The following is a 25499-nucleotide window of genomic DNA, read 5'->3' as shown; positions in this document are numbered from 1 at the left end:
AGGAGGTGTCAGGAATGACTCCTGACCCTGTTCGGCCCTAGTCCCGAAGGCCACTCACCAGGTCGAGGCTCAGCCAGGAGGGAGCCTCCCTGCACCCCCGACCAGGACCGTGCCTGGGCCACGATGCCTCCTGTAGTGGTTCCATGCCTCCTAGGGGAAGGCACGCCCGTGGGCCAACTCTCTACTCCCGGATGCCACCTCAACTAGACCCAGGTTTCAGCAGCCCAAGGAACTCTCTAGTGCAGGGGTTCCCAACCTTTTTAAGCTGATGAGCACCCACCTGTTTTCTGGATAACTATTAGAGCACCACTATAATTTCATAGTTTGGGTATTAAGAAGCAGTCCAGTTAGTAAGTGTAACAGTGTACAGTTGTATAGCGTCAGTCTAACTCTAACCGTGGAATTGTAACAACACGGTAAGACTAAGAGTGCTTATCATGACTGGGGAACTTCACAATAATGTGAATAACATATTACGTTAATTAATGACCCACAGATATGGCTTGAAAAGTTGGCCAATATGTAGTTTTGGCTATTAATTCCTTTTTTCATCCAACCTCGGTGATTCCACTGGTAATTGGTGTGATTCGTTCGATTCTGACCTTCATTTCCGTCGTTTTTGACATACGTCGTGCACAGAGTCACAGACTGTCTGTTACTGTCACGTACTAATCTTGTCCAGCTAAGTAGTCCACCCATCCCAAGGGTTGCCAACTCTCACGAATGAAACGATGCCAAATCTACACATGTACAATACCAAATTTTACAAGAGGATGAGAAAATGGCAGAATATAAGAGAAAAGTAGCGGAACGATTGGGTAAATATAAATTGGAGCAGATGGGGGACGTGGAAGGTGTGTGCAGGATATTCACAGAAGAAATATGTGCAGCATGTGATGTGGTGTGTGGGATGAAGAGAAGACGGAGGGAGATGCAAAGAACAGCGTGGTGGAATGACAAGGTGAGACAGGCTATGGCCCAAAAGAAGAAAGCATACAATGAATGGATGAGAAATAGGGACGTGGAAGAAGTTGAGAGGCGCAAGAGAGAGTTATATGTAGAAAGGAAGAGAGAGGTGAAAAGATTAGTAAGAGAGAGTAAGAAGAGAGTGGATGAGGAATTTGGAAGGAATTTGAGTGTAAAGTGGAAGAGCTGTAAGAAAATGTTCTGGAAAGAGGTGAAGAGAGTAAGATAGGGTGGCAGTGAAGTTAGCAGGAGAGTGAAAGATAAAAATGGTAGATTACTAGTGGAGAAGGGAGAAAAAGTGAGCAGATGGAGAGAACACTTTAAGAAATTGTTGAACATAGAGGATGCAAGGAATGCGAGTATAAGTGGCTGGGGAATGGCTGAGAGAAGGAGGGAAGAGAGAAGACAGGAAGAAATCAGTAGGATAGAAGTTGTGGAAGCAATGAAGAAAGTCAAATTGGGGAATGTCCCAGTAACTGATGGAGTGTGTGGTGAAATGCTGAAGCATGGGGGAGAGATAGTAGTAGAATGGATGTGGAAGATGTGCAGATTGGCCTGGGAGGAAGGTAGAGTCCCGGAGGATTGGAAGTCAGATATACTTATTCCCTTGTACAAAGGAAAAGGGGAAAAAGAAGTGTGTGGTAATCATAGGGGCATTTGTCTTCTTAGTATAATAGGAAAAGTGTTTGGTAGGATACTTATTGACAGAGTTAGGGAAATAACAGATGAATTAGTTGGAGAAGAACAGGGAGGCTTTAGGAAGGGAAAAGCTTGTGTAGATCAGATATTCATTCTTAGATCTTTAGTGGAAAAATTTCTAGAGAAGGGAAAGAAGTTGTATGCAGCTTTCATGGATTTGGAGAAAGCATATGACAGGGTGGATAGACAAGGATTGTGGAAAGTATTAAGAATATATGGAGTAGATGGGAAGTTGTTCAATGCTGTGAAGAGTATGTATGATGGTGCTAAGGCTGCAGTGTGTGTGGATGGTGAACTAAGTGAATTTTTCTCTTTGAAGGTTGGGTTGAAACAGGGATGTGTCATGTCTCCATGGTTGTTCAATGTGTACATGGATGGGGTAATAAAAGAGATACAAGGTAGGGAGGTGGATGTTGGAGTGACCCTGATGAGAGAGGGTTGTGTTTGGAAACTCCCTGTACTGTTGTTTGCAGATGATACGGTGTTGTTGAGTGAAGACGAAGGGGAGCTGCAAGGCTTGGTGGATGAGTTTGAGAGAGTGTGTAGGAAACTGAATCGAAAGGTGAATGCAGGGAAGAGTAAAATAATGGTCTATGAGAGAGGTGAAGTCAGTGAATGTACAGTGAGGTCGGATGGTGAGGAAATGGAAAATGTGAGTACGTTTAAGTACTTGGGTAGTGTGATGAGTAAGGATGGAAGTTTGGAGGGTGAAGTGCTTGAAAGGGTGCAACAAGGAAGAAAAGTTGCTGTTTCTTTGAAAGCAGTGATAAGAAACAGAGAAGTGAGCATAGAAGTGAAAAAGTTACTACATGACAGTATTGTGATACAAACTCTAACGTATGGAAGTGAAACTTGGACATTGTTGGAAGGACACAAGTCAAGAGTGAGAGCAGTGGAAATGAGTTATTTAAGAGGAGCCTGTGGAGTCACATGGAGAGACAGGCTGACAAATGAGGATATAAAGGAGCATTGTGGTGTGGATATGGATGTGATAGGAAGCATTAGGAGGAGCGCACTGAGGTGGTTTGGCTATGTGGAGAGGATGGAGGGTGAGAGACTGATGAGGAGAGTGTATGTGAGTGAGGTGGAGGGGGGGAGAGGGAGGGGGAGGCCGAGGATGAGATGGAGGGATGGGGTGGAGAGGTATATGAGAGAGGGGGGGTGTGAGTTGGAAGCTGGGCAGTGAAATGGCGGGGAATAGGGTGACGTGGAGGCAATTTGTTTGTGGTCACTCTGTAAGGGATTTAGGCGTCTGGCAATATATATATATATATGAAATACCAGAGCGGCTGGATGAGCCCGACATCACCACTCCAGGAGGAGAGAGTGAGAGGGTGACACCCACACCACAAGGAGACAATGGAGGGGCTGAATTACCTGGGTGGATTTCTAGGCAACAACGGCGCATCTCCCTTGCGACCCGGCGCCCCTCTTCCACGCAGCCAGACCACCCGGCAGTGTACGGAAAGAGTACACTACTCTCCAGCAGAGGGAATGCTCGCCAGAATCGGGGGGGTGGGGGAAACTTACAGTGGCAAGTTCCCAGGCACACCCTTGGATACCGAGTCCTCTGGATCGGCTGCATTCCTAACTGAGACCGCAGGAGGAGCCTCTAGGGTTGCTATTCCCCTGCTTAGACTGAAGGAGGGCATGCTCCGTCGAAGCTGTGGCGAAAGCCAAGAGAGTACATCCGACCTCTTCCTCCCTATGTTACAGGTACAAGACTTTCCCACACGGAAGGGGGCATGCTTCTTCGGAGCTGTGGTGAAAGCCAAGAGAGTACGTCCGACCTCTTCCTCCTGAAACCCACGGGACAGGTAACCCAACCTGATGAAGGGAGGGCATGCTCTGTCAGAGCTGTGGCAAAAGCCGAGAGTGTACGTCTGACATCTTCTTCCCGACGTCTTCAGGGCAGGAGGCCCTAGCCCTATGACAGGAGTGCCCCTGCGCCCCTGATCCACGTAGGAGCACAGGCAGTGTCCGACGGGGCTACCTGATGAAAGGAGTAACCTCTTGCTTGCCCCACCGCCCTGGTGTTTGAGCAAGGTGCCACTCTTTCCAGCTCTCTCCTTGGAAGGCTGAAGTCTCTCCCCCTACAGGCTCCCCACCTGAGTCTGGACCAGACGAGGCATCCCCAAGGCCTGGAATCCAGTCCCTGCAGCCCGGGCCACCCCAGACACTGACGGACTCTGCCAGGACCAGAGGCCGCAGCCCTACCTTGTCGGCCTCCTCCCTGCAGCAGAGGCTGCAGCCCCCGGAGCCAGTGGGCCTCCGCAGGTGCTCACTGAGGCTGATGGGTCTCCTCTGACGCAAGTGGCCACAGTTCTCCCCTGACGGCCGCCCTGGATCGGGGTACGGGCTGCCCTACCTCGGTGGCACCTTCCTCCCAGCCGATCCTCGAGCTGGGCCTCCACCAGGCCCTCCCCCGGACCCCAAAGACGACCAAGGGCCAATGGCATACAGCCCGACTTCTGGCCCTCTTCGGGCCCAGTCTCGAGAGCCCTGCCTCCTACAGGGCTGACGTGGCGAGAAAGCCGCCCTGGACACCGCACCATTACTCCCGGACTAGTGGCAACTCCATGGGCCTCACTGTTCTGCACAGCTCCCTGGACGGCCCGCCTCCCACTCCTGGCCGCCACCTGGAGCTCCCTGCATAGGCCCTCTCCCCGTGTTCTCCTCTCCGTCAGAACTGTGAGTGACAGGTCTCGGATTATATACTTCCACAGTGTTGTGAACCTCCCCCATTTTTCAGTGAACTACCAGTGAACCGTTCTCCTGTGTTCCTCTCTCCTATCCCCATACGCGGCACACACACCCCCTCTGTCAGTGTTCCCCCCCTTTGCTGAAGAGTCGAGCCCCTGTGAATCAAGTGCAGAGTGTATAATCCCAGCCCAGGGTTGAGACCCCCCCCCCCTTCGGACAGGACAGACGAGCCCGTATCACTCACGTAATACAGCAATATCTCAGTACTGGATCCTCTCCCTCCTCTCCTCCCTGCCCCCGGCCCGGCATCACAGAGAGAAACCCTCCCTATCCTGAGTAAGCCCCTCGCCCCCTCCCCCCACTTCCCCCAATGTGACCTACGGTTTATTCTCGACCTGTGTGATGCGTATCTAGAGGCTAAGTTAGCTAGGGACTGCTATACATGTCACGCGGAGATGATGTGTTAGCTAGAACCCGTCTATGTCATGCGAGAAGCTAGGCTTAAGAGCTGTCCCTGTGTTGAGGAAATAACCCAGATGTGAGACAAAGATGCTGAACTAGGTTGACAGTGATTCAGACCAATATCAGTGTAAGGCATTGTGTAATTTCGACTCTGGTCATAGAATATTGTGTGTGTAATTGTTTCTTTATTAATATATTGGTGTATTTGTTCACTCGTGGTGTTTGTGTTTCCCTTCCTTGTTAGTGCTGACCCGGTCAGGAATTAAGGACCCAGAGTTGCACCGTGACTGGACCCGAGAAGTCGGGACACAGAACACGCTGCATATCAATGTATATATATATATATATATATATATATATATATATATATATATATATATATATATATATATATATATATATAAATATAACAAAAACGGATGATGATGTTGATGGTCTTACAGGGGATTATGAATACGGCAGTTAAACCTAGAAAGAGCTGGTGCTCGCGAGCACGATTTTAACCGCTGTGAAAGACCACTGCCAGACCATCAGAGAGCACAGTGGTGCTCGCGAGCACCAGGTTGGGAACCCCTACTCTAGTGCAATCTTAGTGTCATGCCGGGGAACAGAGACTGACCATACCCATATAGTGTGACTGAACTCAAGAGTAGTGATACAGTGAAAACCGACGGTGAACGTCTATCTACAGACAGAGTACTTTGACACACAGTGAGAGTTACCTAAGTCCAGAAACTAAGAACGATACACAAGGACTGTGGGGAAAAAGGACTATATGGACTGTATCTCCAACCCCTATGTATTATTGATATATGTTACTGACTGACGATAATCACATTGCCTGTGTAGTGTGTTGTGAATACTGTCACTAATAATTTGTCACCGGACCTGTGCCCTGTGTTGTATACCATTGTATGTGTAATGCTAGGTGAAATTAGGCTCGACTTCTCGTTCCTATTTCACCTAACGTGGAGCGGGGTCCTCTTTCGAGACCGGAGCTTAGTGCAATGAAGAGAGGCAGGACACAAAAACTCTAGGCAACAACCTTTACACGTATATTACCACAGTCAGACACAGGACAAATCAGCAGATATTACAGCACAATACATAGCAATATAAAACCTTATCTAGGATATGTGTATCTCGCAGGATACTTGCTTTTCTGATAATAATGACAACATTATCAACCCCAGTGTATCAGGAGTGCAATAAATATAGGCGCGCACGGGGGCGCGGGAGAGGTGTTGAATCTCACGAGGAGGAGATAGGGGAGGTGCGGGGAGTGACTTGTGACGGCTAGGGGAAAGTTATGGTAATACTGGATAGCGGCAGATATTAGCCGTGAAGTTTATATGGTTTCCACTAGCCAAGGGACTTTGGTAATTGATTTTATTCTTGATTCACACTTACTCGGGATATTGGAGTGAGAGGGGGGGATAAACAAGATTTATGGGTACCGTGGGGGAGGGAGAGAATACCATTAATACTTCCTTTCACAATATTCCTTCACAGTATTGGGGGGTATGTCTTTATAGGGGAATCTCCCGGCGGCACAGGCTTATTAATTGTATAACAGGGATGTCACTCATAAGTATAGTCAATCAGATCTTGTTTCACACTCTCGTCCTTTAACTTCTCACTGTGATCTTATTTACCCCGATATTCACTTTATGAAATCAATCAATCAATCAATCATTTCCTGTGGCACCCTCGGGGATGCATAGGGCCTCGATGAACTCACACCACCACATCCTATCTTGTGCTAACTCCTCAAGATCTCCCCAACACTCATCTCCAGCTTCCCGTCTCATTGTCCTCACCCACGTCTCTTTTGGCCTTCCTCTACCTCTCCTACCAAGTGCCACCCACCCTGGTGTACCTCGTACTATTCCCTGTCTCCTATACACATGTCCTAGCCACTTCCATCGTGAGAATCTAACATATTCATCGATCGGCTGCACTCCCGTTATTTCTCTAATTCTACTATTTGGTATCCTTTCCCACCATTTAACTCCTAATATTCTTCTAAGTGCCTTATTTTCAAACACCAAGAATTTATTTTCCATAGTCACTGTGCTGTACCAAGACTCGTGTCCATAAATTAAGATACTCCTAACCATTACCTTATAAAGTTTGATTTTTGTATGCACAGAGAAATTGTTATTATTCCAAATATTTTTAAGCATTCCCATTGCCTGATTAGCCTTCTTTAACCTTTCCTCGAATTCAAAGTTCAAAGAACCATCCTTGGCTAAATAAGTACCTAAATATTTAAACCTATCAACTTGCTTTACAACCATACCTCCAATTACACATTCCTGCGCATTTTCCATATTCATATTGATTATTTCAGTTTTTCCACAATTAATAACCAAACCCACCTTGCGACCTTCACTCACCAAACAGTCCAACACTCTCTGCATCTCTTCTGGGCCATCACAAATCAAAACTATATCATCTGCATAATCTAAATCCAAAAGTTTCCTGTTCTCTCCCCAAAGTATACCTGCACCGGTTTCTGTTCCAACACGTTTCATAATGTAATCAATGACCAATATAAATAGTAAAGGCGATAGAACACCACCTTGAATTACTCCGGACTTGACTTCAAACGAATCACTCAGACAACCATCAACCATCACTTTACAAAATGTGTCCTCATGCATGTTCATAATGACCCTCACAAACTCCTCTGGTATTCCATAATGTCTCATGATCTTCCCCATAGTCTCTCTCGAAACACTATCAAAAGCCTTTTCAAAATCAACAAAACAAAGACTTAACGGTACTCTCATTTCATTAACTTGCTGCATCAAATGCCTAACTATAAAGATCTGATCATTGCAACCACGTCCCTTTCTAAAACCAGCCTGTTCATCCCTCAGAATACCCTCAACCACCGGCTCCAACCTATTTAACAACACTCTACTGAAAACTTTCAAAGCTATCGGTGACAAAGAGATTCCCCTCCAATTACCACATTCACTCAGGTCTCCCTTCTTCGGAACTTTAACAATTACACCATTCTTCCAAACTGACGGTAGTAACCCCGTCACCCATATCTTATTGAATAGCTTGGTCAAGATCATTATTAATCTATCCCCCTCCACTTTAAACATTTCCGGAAATAAACCATCCTCCCTGGTGCCTTATTATTCTTTAACTGTTTTACTGCTTTCTCCACTTCTGCAAGCCTCAACTCTCCTGTTTCTATATTTAAATCTTCCTGAGCAGACGGTATATCCTCTTCTGGTGGTATTGGTCTATTAAGAACTGTCTCAAAATGCTCTTTCCATCTGTTTTTAATATCTCCATCTTTGGTCAATAAATTTCCTTCCTGTCTCTAACTGGTATTTCCTTGCGTTTACCTGCATTACCACTCAGTTCTCTAATCGATTCATATGCTATTCTTTGACTCTGTCCATCATTTTTGTTTATTAAGATTTCAGTCTCTGCAACCTTTTCATCCACATCTTCTTTTATCTCTCCTAGCTAACCTTCTTACTTCTGAATTCAAACTCCAGTACGCAGCTCTTGCTAATTCAATCTCTCGTTCATCAACGCATTGCATCTCACTCCTCAATTTAGCCTCACCTCTCTTTTTTATCATATCCCACGTTTCCTCCGATATCCATTTCTTTCTCCTGAATCTATGTCTCCTTCCAATCGTACATTCAGCAGTCTCATGCAAAACTTTGTTCACATCCTCCCACATCTCATCTACACTTCTCTCCCCCTCTTCCAACGTTTCCAACACCAAAAACCTATTTCTGCATTCTAATCTGAATTCCTCCTTTTCTTCTCCTTCCCTTCTAAGCTTAACAATATCGTATCTACCAACACCAGATTTTTCCTTCTTCTGATTTTTTAGTTTAAACCTTATTTTTGCAATGCTGAGTTGATGGTCACTACCAATATCCGCTCCCCGTTTAACATGAACATCTAGCAGAGAACTTCTATGCCTCCTACTGATAGCGATGTGATCAATCTGATTTTTATATTTTCCACACGGCACAATACTTACATTAGGGGAAATCACACTTAACCTAAATCACTCGTGCTACAATATCACACGTATTCATCAGGGAGATAGGCAGGAACATGTCGTCGGCGATCCTGCCGGGCTAGGGGCACCGCCGATGCGAGGCGTGCTGAGATGACACAGGATAACTCGTAAGGGCGTCCTCTCGCGTCCTGAGCTTCCCGTGGCTTCCGGGCTTGGCTCAGGTGTGTGGCCCTCGGGACTGGGGCCGAATAGCTCCAGGAACCTCTGTGCTAAGTCCCGGCGTCGTGGGGCCGTAGAGATATCACGCCTGGGTGTCCTGGGGAGAACCGGGAGAGACTGTGGGCTGTGGTCTCCAGCGTCTAGGGGCGCCGACAGGGGAGGGCTGTGGCAGCGACTTCCACTGGGGTCCGTCAGGTGCGTCTGCTCTAGGGCCCGGCGTAGGGAACAGAGACCAGGGGAGGCTGTGAGGCCTGTCTGGGTCACTCTGGGACAGGAAGCCTGGGCTCTAGTCTCCTGCCGTAGGGACGTCTCTCTCCTTCCCTCTCTCTGCACACCCTCGGAGCGACCATAGATCATCTCACGAGGAAGGGAGCGACAATAGGTCGTCTCTACCAAGACACTCTCGGAGCAACCATAGATCTTCTCACGAGGATGGGAGCGACCATGGATCGTCTCTACCGGAGCACTTTCGGAGCGACCATCGATCGTCTCACGAGGATGGGAGCGACCATCGATCGTCTCACGAGGATGGGAGCGACCATCGATCGTCTCACGAGGATGGGAGCGACCATCGATCGTCTCACGAGGATGGGAGCGACCATCGATCGTCTCACGAGGATGGGAGCGACCATCGATCGTCTCTACCGGAGCACTTTCGGAGCGACCATGGATCGTCTCACGAGGATGGGAGCGACCATAGATCGTCTCTACCGGAGCACTTTCGGAGCGACCATAGATCGTCCCTACCGGAGCACTTTAGGAGCGACCATAGATTGTCTCACGAGGATGGGAGCGACCATAGATCATCTCTACCGGAGCACTTTCGGAGCGACCATGGCTCGTCTCACGAGGATGGGAGCGACCATAGATCGTCTCTACCGGAGCACTTTCGGAGCGACCATGGCTCGTCTCACGAGGATGGGAGCGACCATAGATCGTCTCTACCAGAGCACTTTCGGAGCGACCATGGATCGTCTCACGAGGATGGGAGCGACCATAGATCGTCTCTACCGGAGCACTTTCGGAGCAACCATCGATCGTCTCACGAGGATGGGGGCGGCCATAGATTGTCTCTTCCGGAGCACTTTCGGAGCGACCATCGATCGTCTCTACCGGAGCACTTTCGGAGCGACCATAGATCGTCTCACGAGGATGGGAGCGACCATAGATTGTCTCTACCGGAGCACTGTTGGAGCGACCATAGATCATCTCACGAGGATGGGAGCGACCACAGATCGTCTCTACCAGAAGGGCGCCGTCTGGAGTGTCTTTTTCAACTCCACCCCTAGCTGACTCAACAATTCCACTCCATGAAGGTAGTGTCCTTCTCCTACGGTGGCGACGGCGTGGTGGCTGCATGACACAGGGGCGCACGGCCCGGGCTGACATATGTCGCTGTTGCCGGGAGTGGTGGTGACTGGTGGCGGCTACCCCGTGGGGTCCGTGTGGGGGTGTCGGCGCATCCTTGGGCATACTAAGCTGTGTTTGGCTTGCCCTGTCGTCGGGGGTACTATGGTATTTCTCGGGGGCACTGTTCTTTAAGCCACGCATTTTAGTATGTATATTGTAAGTGTAATGCTAGGTGTTTTAGGTTCGGCTTCCCGTACTTATAGCACCTAACATGTAGCGAGGTCCTCTTTCGAGACTGGGGCTTAGACAAATAGGAGAGAGGCAGGACACAAAAACTCAGGCAATAACCTTACACGTGTATTACTCTATCACACAGGGGAAAATCAGCAGATGTTACAGACACAATATACTGGGCGATTATAAACACTTACATCTAGACAGGGTTAATAGTATCTCGCAGGATACTGTCAGAGAATACAGTGAAAACAACACTTGAGGCAGCGTATTCTGAATTAGTATAGTCCAAGGTCTCTAAGCGCGTGGCGAGGTTAGAGATGTTACTCACTAGGGGGGTCAGGGTGTGAGGCACTGGGGCCTAATTGTGGTTATGGTAGTATGAGGTGGAGTTTTCCGGTAGCGTGTTTACTTTGTTATTTTCTACTTGCAAGGGACTTTTGATTAATTATTGTTACAAACTCCACGGCTTGGGGGTTTATCTTATTACTGTAGGGTGATTACACTGCGTCAGTCCTTCATACTAGCACTTAGGTCCATTACTAACCATTCACTGTTCCGCCTCGTCACTGTTCGACCATTACCATTCCACTGTGTCTATTCTGCTTCACTAACACTTGGGTCTATTACTATTAATTCACTGTTCCTCCTCGTCACTGCTTTATTACTATAATTTCACAGTCACTGTCACTATGGTTCATCTGGCGGTAGGGGTGTGGCGGAGGGGCAACCCGGCTTTACTACTCCCAGGGCTGGGGCACCGCCAGGGGATCCTGTGTTCAGGGGACACGGGATCACGCACAGGGGCGTCTACTCTCGTCCGGGGTTGGGGGTGGTGAAGGGGCTCGTACTCTCCTGGCTGGGGACAGGAGTGTGGCCCTCAGGACTGGGGCTGAACAACTGCCTGAATCGTTCATTCAGGCTCCTGGCGGAGGTGGAGGTCCTCCGCTGTCAAGGTGTAGGGAGTTCCTGCCCGGGCGTTCTGGGGAGGGTCTGGGGTTCCCGAGGGCTGCAGTCCCTAGGACTGGGCGGCGCCGACAGGGAAAGGCTGTGGCACCGGTCTGCATCGGGGGCCATCAGGTGGGTCTCCTCCAAAGCCAGTCGTAGGGAGCAGAGGCCAGGGGAAGCTATAGGGCCTCTCCAATACTCCTCTACGCCCTCTGCGTCGGGGGTCGGGGAACTGGTGTTAGGCTGGGGCGGCAGGGTGGCTTTTGGCTGCAGGGCCCAACTACTGGCCGTGGCTTCCCAGGGGCACGGCTACAAGCCGCCAAGGCCTGGCTACTGGCCATGGCCTGAGAGGGTGAGTAACTGCCAGCAAACCCAGGGGCACCTTTGGAGCAGCTACAGGCCGTCTGACGAAGGTGGGAGCAGCTACAGGCCGTCTGACGAAGGTGGGAGCAGCTACAGGCTGACTTCTTCAGGAGGGGTGTGGAGCGGCTATGGGCTGATTCAGGGGGAATACCTTCGGAGCAGCTACAGGCCATCTGAGGAAGGCGGGAGTGGCTACAGGCTGACTTCTTCAGGAGGGGTTTGGAGCAGCTACAGGCCGACTCAGGGGAAACACCTTTGGAGTGGCTGCAGGCCGTCTCCTCATTACCCTCAGAGCAGCTACTGGCAGTCTCCTTAGCGAGGGGCAAGCAGCTACAGCCCGTCTCTGGGGGAATGCCTTCGGAGCAGCTACAGGCCGTCTGACAAAGGTGGGAGCGGCTACAGGCCGACTCCTGCAGGAGGGGTTTGGAGCGGCTACCGGCCATCTACGGAAGGACACCTTCTTGGCGAAGGCAGGAGTGGCTACCGGTCATCTCCGGAAGGACACCTTCTTGGCGAAGGCAGGAGTGGCTACCGGCCATCTCCGGAAGGATACCTTCTTGGCGAAGGCAGGAGCGGCTACCGGCCGTCTCCTGGTTACCCTCAGGTCGGCTACTGGCTGATTCCTTAGCGGGGGGCGAGCGGCTACTGGCCATCTCAAGAAAGAAGACACCTTCTTGGTGAAGGCGGGAGTGGCTACCGGCCGTCTCCTTGAGGGTGCTGGCAGGAGCTGGACAGACAGCTCCACCCCTAAGCTGGTTGGTGGAGGCTCGCCCAGAAGGTAGTGCAGTATTCCTGCTATGGCGACGGCGGGCGGGCTCCGGGTCATAGGGGCACGCGGCCTGGGCTGACTTAGGCCATTGTTGCACTGAGTCTCGGTGCACTGCTGCTGCTCCTCCATGGACTCCTTGTGGGGGTGTCCAGGAGTTCACGGGGACACTATGCTGTATTCCTTGTGGGGGGTGGCTGGATGATCCAGGGGGCACTATGCTGCAATTCATAAGGTAGCCGAATTAAGGCAATATATGTGTTAAGGTAGCCTGCTGAGTTTTTATGCCCTGTTTGTCTGCTAAGGTGTTTTAGTTCCGGTCTCGGAAGAGGACCCCATTCAGTAACTGGTGTCTTTAGGACGAGAAGTCGACCTAAAAACACCCAGCATAACATGCATCATATAATTCGTAGAGCTAGGCAGAAAAAAAAAATCATACTCTGTATATATTTTTCTATAACGATACTTTGATATGTATACATTGATGCAGCAGGGAAACTGAAATGCGAGATCCTGTCGCCAGACCCCCCACTCAACTACGGAGCCGCAGCCCCACCCCCACCCCAGGAGGACACCACAGTGGGCCAGGTGAGTGCAACGCCAGCCCAGAGCGAGACAGGCTCAGGTGCGCCCCGACCTTGTGTCCCTCTTCCCCTCAACCTGCCCAACCGCAACGTCGCAGGGATGCAAGATTACTTCCCAGCCGGACCAGCCCTCGTCAGGATCAGGGTGAGACTGCTCCAGATTCAGTCCCAGGCAGCACTGCGGTAATGGCCACTGAACATACCGGGGAGGGAACAGCCACTGTACGTCCCTCAGCTGTTTCCCTCTGCAGCACCGCCATGACGGCCACTGTACATGTCGGGGAAGGTATGGCCACTGTACATCCTTCTGCTGCAGTCACATCTGGAGCCCGCCTCAGTGTGACGGCCACTGTACACACACCGACAGGCAAAGGCAGGAGAAGTGGAACAGCGACGATGGCCACTGAATGCGTCAGGGAGGGGACAGCCATTGTACATCCCTCATCCACTTCCTCCTCTTCCTACAGGAGTAGCACCGCGGTAACAGCCGCTGTATGTACCGGGGAGGGAACGGCCACTGTACGTCCCTCAGCTACATCCTGTCAGGCAGGCAGACCCACAGCGACAGCCACTGTACATGCCGGGGAGGGAACGGCCACTGTACATCCCTCACCTGCCTCTTCCTTCTTCGGGAGCAACACTGCGGCGATGGCCACTGTACGCGTCGGGGAAGGAAAGGCCACTGCACGTCCTTCTGCTGCTATCCCAAGGGTCTGTGGAACTGCGGCAACAGCTACTGTACGTGTCAGGGAAGGGACGGCCACTGTACATCTACAGTCCCGAGGGTTCTCCCAGAGGTGAAGGTCCTTTGTGCAGCCCACTATCCACCTGGCGGCCGTGCAGTATGCTCTTCTGTCTCTCCCTCCAGGTTTGGTTCCCCGGAGGTGCTGCTGTTCCAGGAGTGGTGGCGAGGCCCAATCGCTGAAGGCAGGATCCACACCCTCCAACCTGCCTTTGGACGACACCAGGTCCTGACAGACGCCCCACGGACGAGGTGCCGCAGCCAACCCCTGACGGTGCCCCAGCCTAGGGGCGACCGCAGTCCCAGGCCTCCCAGGGACAATCCTTGGACTCCAGGGCAGGACCGCCCTGGCCCCACTCACCGTCTGCCCCTCCGCCCGGAGTAAGAAGCAACAGGCCCGACTCCTGACGCTGTTTGGCCCTCACCAGGTCAAGGCCCTGACAAGAGAGGGTCTCCCTGCACCCCGGACCAGAAACTCGCCCGGTAGCAGTCCCGTGCCTACTGCAGGAGAGCTCACCTGTAGGGGTCCCTCCGACTCCCGGGCGCCACCTTGGCTAAGCCCAGACATCGGCAGCCCAGTGGCGACACAGTAAGATCCCAGTATTGTATCAAAGACTTGGAAGTGACAGTGTCCGTACATTCTAAAGACAGTGAGACAGGAACACCACCAGTAAAAATGTCTCTGACCTAACGTACTCAGTATGCTATGTCAGTGGCTAAGTTCTCGCAGGACTAGAACAATATACAAGTGTGTGGCGATACTTAAGTTCAGCAGGCCAGTGTTCTATACAAGGACTGAGGAGATAGGACTATAGGACTGTATGAACTGGTCACCATCCCTCTGTATTACTCTCCTGTACAGTAACTCGGGTGTTATCACAGTGTCTGTGTGACGTGATGTATTATTATTAACTAGCCTGTCACTATACCCGTTCCACATCTTGCATACCATAGTATGTATATTGTAAGGGAATTGGATTATGGCAATATTTATGTTAAGGTGTCTTGCCGAGTTTTTATGCCCTGTTCCTTTATAAGTGTTCTAGCGGTCTAGAAAGAGGACCCCGCTCAGTCGCTGGTGTGTTTAGGACGAGAAGTCGACCTGAAAACGCCCAGCATAACAGAAACTGAGACAGCCATAAGGCGACGAGTGTGGGTGTTTCAATATGGCTGACGTAAGTCACACTCGCTGCGGAGATAGACCCTCCATATTATGGAGCACAGTGCTCTTTATTTTTGAGGCTCATGATTCTCAGGAAGTCATATCTCTCGCACAAATACACAACGCAGCTCCTGATAAGCCAGTTTAGTACAATAGCATCGGAATATATTGCCAGCGGTATTAGATTCTTATTGTTCATTACCTTATTGTTTGTGAACCCTGTAGTATACTCTCGAAGTTACTGAATGTTCATAAAAGGCAATGAAACTGCCCATTAGGTTACACTTTATTTGAAAAGCATTATCCTTCTTACTAAGTTTTCTACAGTCTTTATGTGTATTGCAAGTTAAACGAAGGAGACGCATCATTATTTTTTAAGGGGTTGGGGAAACTTTTATGGTGTGTATTATTGTGCGCGCAAACATTCAGAGTACCATCAGTGCAGAAGCCGAAGTGGTTCCCGTGACACAGGGTGCTGGTAATCGGAAGTGAACTACTGTAGTGTAATGTCAAGAGTTCGCTAATTTGTATGACAGTATTCTATTGAAAATGGGATTGAACAACGTGTTAGTTCTGTCGCAAGTGACGACGTATATACTAGCTCTGTTGCTTGCCCTCTGCATCATTATACCAATATCCTTTCATCTAATAGATTTCAAGTGAGTATGGCTTTTTTGCATTTCAAGAAAGTGTAGGTACTGGTGCTAAATCTGCACATAACAATAAAATATTGTATAATTGAGCCTTTGTGGAATCAGAGGATGTCTAGTTCGCGGTGTATATTTCAGTAGGTTTTGAATTTTGACCGTTGTTTATTAAAAAAAAAAAAAAAAAAAAAAAATAATATATACCAAAGCATAACACCAGATTCATAAGAAATAATAGCATGAATCAATTTGTTGCACAGTTCAAGTTAGCTTTCATCTGTGACATTTTTTTCAGCAAATTAAATATAAGCGAGATATTGTGGAGCTAATATATTCCTGTGTTAGCTTATGTTTCATCCATGTAATGTGATGCGTCTTTGCTTTTTGCTGGTACGTTATGATCATAGGCAAGACGCTTTTGTTTTTGCTGGTGCACAATGGTCCTGATTAACACTTTGTCTGGCCGATAACATTACATGTATTTATGTTATCCAAAAAACTGGTCAAACTTTACACGTTACCCTCATCCGATTTTCGACTTTTCCTTAATATTTTCTAGCAGAACTGGTCATTCTAAGAATCTTTTCTTCTATGACATTTCTCTCACAAATTGATAATAAACGAGTTACTTCCACCAATCACAATCACAGACGAGCGCGCGCTCTGTCTGCTCACCCGCTAACATTTGAAAGTTTGTCCCCGAAGACCAAACTTTACACGTACTCCTCATGCGATTTTCGGCTTTTCTTTAACATTTTCAATTGTTTTTGTTAGTGATTTTCGACTTTTCTTTAATGCATTATTTCTTATTTACACTCGGGTAGGTTAGGTTAGATGAGGTTTGGTTAATGTCATGGGGGGTCTGGGGGGCAAAGCCCCCCAGTTAGGTAGCACGGCCAGGGTTGGGGGGTCTGGGGGGCGAAGCCCCCCAGTTAGGAAACACGAATTCCCTAAGAAGCTTAAAATTATTTTCTTCCAAAGGATTTTAGTGTTTTTCATTTGATTTTGATAACAGTTCCAGTAGGAAATCACTCACTTTTGCGTTTTTCCCCCCACCCAACACCCCGGTTTCCCACAGGTCCCCCAGTATTCCTGGGGGAGGGGGAAGAACCGCAAAAAATTACATTTCAAGTGATAACAAACATCCAACCTGAGTGTTTTCGGTTGTTTTTGGTGTGATTTTTGTTGATTTGGACTGGTCCTTTCCACCGGAAGTCGCTAGTGGTGTTCAACAAAAACTAGCGACTTGCAATAGAAACGAAGGTCAAAATCGATCGAATCACACCAAAAACAACAGGAAACACTCAGGTTGGATGAAAAAATCGGATGAGGGCAACGTGTAAAAATGAGGAGTACGTGTAAAGTTTGGTCTTCCGGGACAAACTTTCAAATGTGAGCGGGTGAGCGGACAGAGCGCGCGCTCGTCTGTGATTGTGATTGGTGGAAGTAAATCGCGTGTAACTCGTTTATTATCAATTTGCGAGAGAAATGTCATAGAAGAAAAGATTCTTATAATGACCAGTTCTACTAGAAAATGTTAATGAAAAGTCGAAAATCGGATGAGGGTAACGTGTAAAAATTGACCAAAAAACTTCCTTGAGCTGGGTGGAATTTTCTTGGTTTATTGCAGTTAGTGTGTTTTACTTTTTTTCTTCACTAGGGGAATGATTTACCTCTACTTTGATTGATTTTGAAATTAATTTCCGCTGCAAATTATCCATAACCCCTGTACATGGTTGAAGTCAAATACGAAATAAGTTCAAAATTAAATGATTTTTTTTTCTCGTTATCCAAACCAAAACTATACCTTACCTAACCTAATCATAATTAACCCCAAACCTAACCTAGATTAACTGTGAAAGGCACTTACCATAGAAGAGAAGTGTCATTTTGGCCTCAGGTAGGCTCGGCACAACTTGAGGTGGGTACCGCCACCCTGTCTTGACCATGTGCACTTTGTGGGGGATAAAGTCTTAATGGTTGGCAAAGGAAGGAGTGAGTTCTCTTCCCTGATGTTGTGTGATAAACAGATACCTTGCTAGGCACTGTTTAAGGTGGCGTGCCTGAGTACCAGGGTGCTTGACCCACTCCAAGTCGTGCCACTATTGCTCCATTGTCTGTATGTGCAGGAGGACATCTTTAAATGTGTGCTGCTTTCCGACACGGACAATCTCGGACAACCTCGGCAAATGTTGTGTTGGGTTGAGTAATATACTGAACCTTTATTGGTTATTTTAAAACGCCCTCCACATGAGGGGTAATCCTCAGTCACCTCAGCTTCTTTCAGGTCAGGTTTGCTCGAGTACCAGTACTGTACTGTAGTTCCAAGATGACTGTCAAGTGGTAGCACCATCAAAGCTCATAATTTTTCGCCCGTCACAGGGTTAAGGTCATGTGTCAGTTTACGGTGAATTATTACGCAATGAAACTGAAAACACCTTAAAGATACAACTGTGAAGGAACTGTCATAAAGAAGACCCCCCCCCCTTGTATTGGAAGAGTTCATGTCATAAAATAGGCTGGAATGCCCAGTAGGCTTGGCTGTAATACACCCAAATAATACCAGCAGGTTGATGATACAGTAATCCCTCTACTATCCGACGTAATAGAGCCAAAGGCATGTCCGGAAAGTAGTCCTGTCTGGAAAGTGAGCCTCTGGCCCCTGGACTGGTACTTAAGGACCCTAACCCAGCCTAACTTTGAAAGCCACCTAAATAACTTCCTAGCGGACACCCATAGCACCTATTTAAACCAATTTAAGACCCTATTCACACCAATAATGGATGTGAAGCATGAAATAAACGAAAAGGAACCAAAGAATGAGGAATTAGAAGTGACTGTACCTCAGCCACGGTACTTACAGCATGTCTGTGACCTCCTTCTTTAAGGCTTTGGCAGTGGTGAAAATGCTCTTGAAGCATGTACAGTAATCCAGTGTTGTGCTGCACTTAATTCTTTGCACTGTGAGTTATAATTGTTTAACACTGCACATTGTTCTTAACTGGACCATGCCAGTTTCAACCGCCAATTTGCACTCCACAGTTAATCCTTTGCACTCTAAATTCTAATTTCTTAACACTGCACAACGCTGTAAATTCCTGTGTGGTCAAGTGGCGAGGTATTGCAGTTTATTCAATGTTTACTCACAAAAAATGAGCACATGTGGCTTCCATTGCGATAAGCATCTACAGTACTTTCAGTTGAAGTTAGGCAGTATATAACTGTTGGAGTGTTGGTGACGGGAAAACAGAGTTGCCAGATCGCAACGGACACATTACCAAACTCCTCAATTTTCATTACCAAATTTGTAAAGCTAGCATTTTGTCTTCACTAAGTATATATACAAGTGGACATACATGTAATCACTCTCCTTATAATTAACAGCATGTTGGTTATTTTCATGCTATGTTGGCTAGCAGATTAATCAGAGAGAGCAAACACCATCTCCATCCTGTGTATCCTCATACATGTGAAAAATCCGTTTGGTAATGCATTATTCTGATTCATTACCTAATGAACTTTTCATTACCAAATTGGCCCACATTTGATAATGAAAAATACCAAATGGCAACCCTTACAGGGGAGGGGGGAGAGGGGCGGAAGGAATGGGTGAGGGGTCCGTGTTGTAAACAGCTGTTCAGCGCTGCGCAGCAATTTCAAATTATGGGTGGGAAAAAATTCGGATTTTGTGGGGATTTTTTTTTTTTTTTTTTGGGGGGATCTGAAGGTCCAGGCCCACAATGTCCGGTAAGTGCGGTGTCCAGAAAGTGGGTGTCCGGATAATACGGGGATTATTGTATTTACATCACTGAAGTAAAATATAGTATTTATGGTCTTATTAATACCGGGTAGTGGTGTTGTTTGCTCATTATTTTATACATACCCTATATTATTGTAAAACAAACACTTGTGAACAGAAAGAAGCTAAAATGAATAAAATAGTACGAAAAGTAATGTCAAATAAAGAAAGAGTATAAACATTTACACAAACTGCCTACGTTGTTTCATGTCATTGTACATTCCGTTATACAGTAGTCTATATTGGTAATGCTTGTATTCTATTCAACAATATACAGTATATACTTTATGCATATATGGAGAGGACGGAGAATGAGAGACTGATGAGGAGAGTGTATGTGAGTGAGATGGAGAGGTGGGGGAGGCCAATACATTTACACAAAGTGCCTACATTGTTTCATGTCATTGTACATTCCGTTATACAGTAGTCTATATTGGTAATGCTTGTATTCTATTCAACAATATACTGTATATACTTTATGCATATATGGAGAGGACGGAGAATGAGAGACTGATGAGGAGAGTGTATGTGAGTGAGATGGAGAGGTGGGGGAGGCCAAGAATGGGGTGGGGGGGTGGAAAGGGAGGGGGAGGCCAATGATGAGATGGAGGGGTGGAGAGGGAGGGGGAGGCCAAGGATGAGATGGAGGGGTGGAGAGGGAGGGGGAGGCCACGGATGAGATGGAGGGATGGAGAGGAGAGGTATATGAGAGAGGGGCGTGTGAGCTGGGAGCAGCGCAATGAAGGGCGGTGGACAGGGCAGTATGGAGGCAATTTGTTTGTGGCCACCCCTTATGGGATTAAGGTGTCTGGCAATAGATGGACAGATTGGTAGAATTTGGATAATTGTTTAATAGAGCCAAGGTCCAGCATCCAGATAATCACAGGTCCAGGTACTGCACGTCTGGATAAATGAGGGATTATTGTATATGTACCATACGGTATACAAGCATACCCTGGTTAAACGATATAATTGGCTAGGTAAAACCCCATCGTTAGGTGGGGTATCGTATATCAAGGTACTTTTAACGTGTTTTTCATTGTGGACCATTTACCAACCTTGGGTTTCTCCCCAAACAAAGCCCAAAACCCACCCACATGAGCCCAAAAACAAGTTTAAAGCCAATCTAAATAGCCTAATAGCTGTCAGGGAAGCTAATCTAAGCCTAACACCTGTAAAAAACTCACTAAAACCAACAAATAAATCTGAAAATCGTCACGTATAAGTCAGGAAAAAATCAAGCTTAGTAAACTGTACCCCAAAATGACAGTGTTCACCCTATTTTTGGCTAAAGCACGTTGATCTAAGACTAAAAACAATTCATAAATCAACCTAAACAATTTTAGTCTAAAATATCATCAAAATCAGTAAAAAAAAAATCAAAACCCATCGTTAAACCGGGGTTTGGCCATTGTTAGGCGAGGTGTGAAGGTATGTCTACCCCCATTCTCAAGCTTGGGTATTGCATGTAGGGGTATCGTATATCGAGGTATTACTGCATATACCGGTATAGATATACATATATATATATATATATATATATATATATATATATATATATATATATACAGTAATCCCTTATTATACAATGCCTCATTGTACGATATTTCGCTTATACAATGTCATAATTTTAGTACCCTATGCCCACTATACAATGGGAACGATTTGCAACAATGATGGATCATCCGCGGCTCAGTGAACAGCGAATGTGCAAACGCAACAAAAACGTCCTCACACTGTCGACATTAGACCACACACACTTGTCCACCGGTCCAGCCTCATTAGCTAGCCCTGCCCAGCCAGCCAGCCCTGCCCAGCCAGGCAGTTCTGACATTGATGAGTGAGGGCTGTGAGTCCCTGTGACTGTGAGGCCGAGTAGGGACAATTCGCCGTCAGGACGATTCCCCATCATTTATTTACGTATCAGTTTATTTAGCAAGTACACTAGTTTTTTAATTATGAAGACGAAGGGGAGCTGCAAGGCTTGGTGGATGAGTTTGAGAGAGTGTGTAAGAAACGGAATCTAAAGGTGAATGTAGGGAAGAGTAAAGTGATGGTCTTTGAGAGAGGTGAAGTCAGTGAATGTACAGCGAGGTTGGATGGTGAGGAATTGGAAAATGTGAGTACGTTTAAGTACTTGGGTAGTGTGATGAGTAAGGATGGAGGTTTGGAGGGTGAAGTGCTTGAAAGGGTTCAGCAGGGAAGAAAGGTTGCTGGTTCTTTGAAAGCAGTGATAAGAAACAGGGAAGTGAGCATGGAAGTGAAAAAGTTACTACATGACAGTATTGTGATACCAACTCTAACATACGGAAGTGAAGCTTGGATGTTGTTGGAAGGACACAAGTCAAGAGTGAGAGCAGTGGAAATGAGTTATTTAAGAGGAGCATGTGGAGTCATATGGAGAGACAGGCTGATGAATGAGGATATAAAGGAGCGTTGTGGTGTTGATGTGGATGTGATAGGAAGTGTTATGAGGAACACACTGAGGTGGTTTGGCCATGTGGAGAGGATGGAGGGTGAAAGACTGACGAAGAGAGTGTATGTGAGTGAGGTGGAGAGGGGAAGAGGGAGGGGGAGGCCGAGGATGAGATGGAGGGATGGGGTGGAGAGGTATATGAGAGAGGGGGGTGTGAGTTGGGAGCAGGGGAGTGAAATGGCTGGGGACAGGGCGACTTGGAGGCGATTTGTTTGTGGCCACCCCAGACGGGATTGAGGTGTCTGGCAATAGATAGATATATATATATATATATATATATATATATATATATATATAAATCCAATCTAAATGGACTAACAGCTGTTAAGGAAGCTAACCTAAGGCTAACACCTGTAAAAAACTCACTAAAACCAACAAATAAATCAGAAAATCATCAAATATAAGTCTGGAAAAAATCAGGCCTAGGAAACTGTGCCCCAAAATGACAATGTTCACCCCACCAATGACTAAAACACATTAATCCGAGTCTAAAAACAGGTCATAAATCAACCTAAACACACAATTTTAGTCTAAAATAGCATCAACATCGGTAAAAAAAAAAAAAAAAAATCGTTATACTGGTGTTTGGTCATCGTTAGGTGGGGTATGGTGGTATTTCTACCCCCATCGTTAAGCCGGGGTATTGGATCCAGGGGTATCATATATCGAGGTATTACTTGTGAAAATTGTGTTGGGCTTCATTGGATGTATACAATTTAGTTTATAGCTGTATAATATGCTATGAACATGAAGAAGGAAGTGGATGGAAAATAACTGTGATGCCAGAACTGTATATAAGCAGAAGGGTAGCTATTATATATGCTGTATTTTGTTGGCACACTCATTTGGATGGATTTTAGATTAATCACTCACATAGCCTCGTAGGTAACAACAGTAAATTTAGATTGTGTAGCTTATCATATCGGACTTAGCCTCTTGGATGATTATTATAGGCTTATGCTACTTGGAATCATAGATAGCTACAGCCTTGACAGTGTCCCTTAACAGACAGGTATGATATGAATTTGAATTTCATAAATAGGTGCAGGTGGCTTTTCGTCATTTGTATTTGCAATGTTAAATTTTTAAAGTACAATACAGTACATGTATATATTGAGTTAAAAATTGTTGTTGTAACAGATTTGTGCCTCATTGTAGCTGTAAAATACATTTTTTTTTTTTTTTTTTTTTTAATCTACTGCATATTTGTATGGTATGGTATTATTGGCAACATATGAACCTGGTATGGTACAGTATAAGAGTGGAGCTTGGGTCTGTCAGTTGGTACCCCTGCGACCCGTGACTTCTTCACAACTTTGTTGTGTCTGGGTGGATGAATGAATTAATGGGTTGCCAATCACTGTTTAAAACTGACACGTAGCCACGAATAATATATTTAGAAGACTCTAGCATATGTAAACATACGTAAGGGTGTTTTTTCATTGTTATCATAGCTCATTTCGTTGATAGATAGACTTGAACTGCAATAATAATCAAATGATATAAAGTGATTTCTGTATCATAAACTGATCTAGTGTGTGCACACTCACTCCTGTCTTGCGTTGCCAGATGATGGAGAACGCTCTTCATCAGTTTATTTTTTGATACAAAAATTAAATTGTTTCCATAAGCTGTATAATGGCATTTTCTCTTTGTAATATCAACACGTCATATGCAAATGTGGTTACTGGCTGCTATCACCTTCATAAAACAAAATCCTCCCTTCTCTTTCTGTCAACTATTTCAATGCTGGAAACTCACTCCCATCTTCCCCCCCTCCCTAAACTCCCTCCCCTGAACCCCTTACTTCTCTCACTCTCTCCATACCCCTCTAAACAGCCAGTTCCTCCCCCCCTCCCAACCTCTTTTCACTGAGGGTGGTGCAGGCCGCAGAATCTGCTCTCCTTTCATATTAAACTCATAGTGGTTATCTGCCTTAAAACCCTAATGTGGTCGATAAACCATTCTTAATGACAGCCATATGTATATATATATATATATATATATATATACACATATATACAGTAAACCCTCATTATACGATGGGGTTCCGTTCCTGAAAACCCCATCGTAAAGCAATCCATCGTATAGCAATCCCATTATAACATGGAGTCAACGGGGATACATTCCCAGATGTGCCTAAACTCTCACATACACACACCTTGGCACTCACATACATGAAATATCCTTATGTTTAAACATTTAAAGTAACACATTAATAGTGAATAAAGAGAAAAAAGCATGAAAACTACAGTATACAGTAGATCTTACATTTACTTAAGCAAGCAACGGTTGTTTATGTGGTTCCTAGACAATTCGCCATGAAGTCGACAATTCGTTGTCATAATATGGACGTTCCCCGTCAGGACAATTCCCTGTCATTCTATAAACATACTTATTACTGATTAACTGATACTTTAATAACTAATTCTCAGGGGGATCTATCAAAGTCTATTTTCATTCAATAGCATTGGCTTTGGACATCATTTGTAAGTTGCACTTTTAGACAATATTTAACTTGTTTCTACCTTGCTGTAGTTGACTTTGGATTATGTTCTAGCATCACCCACAGCTGTTTTCATTGATTTCCATTTTTACTACAACATCCTGGGTATATTTTAAAACGACTTTGAAGAGGTACAAGTACAGTACTAAAAAACTAGTGTACTTCCTAAATAAACTGATATGAAAATTAACGACGGGGAATCATCCTGACAACGAAAAGTCCCGATGGCGAATTGTCTTGTTATTGTTGTGATGGCGAATTGACTTGATGGCGAAATATCCCGAAACATTTATATAGACGTAACATGAAGATTATTTGTATAATTCCAAAGTATGTCGATCGTTCACTTAAGGTAATTAGGCATTTATATAAATGCCAATGTCTCGTATGTAACCTTATGCTAAGATGAAGGATCGATCATAAATCAGCTGATTCACGTTTCAATATATTATTATTTTTCATTTAATGCCCATGATTTGATGCCATATTTTACATTTACTATATAAACAATAAACCACCATCACTTTCATAACTTACATAATTAAAAAACTAGTGTACTTGCTAAATAAATTGATATGTAAATAAATGATGGGGAATCGTCCTGACGGCGAATTGTCCCTACTCGGCCTCACAGTCACAGGGACTCACAGCCCTCACTCATCAATGTCAGAACTGCCTGGCTGGGCAGGGCTAGCTAATGAGGCTGGACCGGTGGACAAGTGTGTGTGATCTAATGCCGACAGTGTGAGGACGTTTTTGTTGCGTTTGCACATTCGCTGTTCACTGAGCCGCGGATGATCCATCGTTGTTGCAAATTGTTCCCATTGTATAGTGGGCATAGGGTACTAAAATTTTGACATTGTATAA

At 46.2% G+C, this 25499-nt stretch overlaps 1 protein-coding gene across 1 annotated transcript in view; it reads left to right on the top strand.

Annotated features, from left to right (window-relative positions):
* The first annotated feature begins 15753 nt into the window (after nucleotides 1-15753).
* The window catches only part of LOC145411590 (transmembrane protein 179), a 105891-nt gene continuing 96145 nt past the window's right edge, over nucleotides 15754-25499 (top strand). The window contains exon 1 of the mRNA XM_080281599.1: nucleotides 15754-15863. Within this exon, the coding sequence (XP_080137725.1) occupies nucleotides 15754-15863 (110 nt within the window). The remainder of the gene's footprint in view (nucleotides 15864-25499) is intronic.

This window comes from Coenobita brevimanus, chromosome 90 (assembly GCF_032717465.1).
Source record: "Coenobita brevimanus isolate Jiangsu-jjx chromosome 90, ASM3271746v2, whole genome shotgun sequence".
Lineage (NCBI taxonomy): Eukaryota > Metazoa > Arthropoda > Malacostraca > Decapoda > Coenobitidae > Coenobita > Coenobita brevimanus.
The sequence above is the reverse complement of the archived record's forward strand: the minus strand, read 5'-3'. Positions and strand labels throughout refer to the sequence as shown.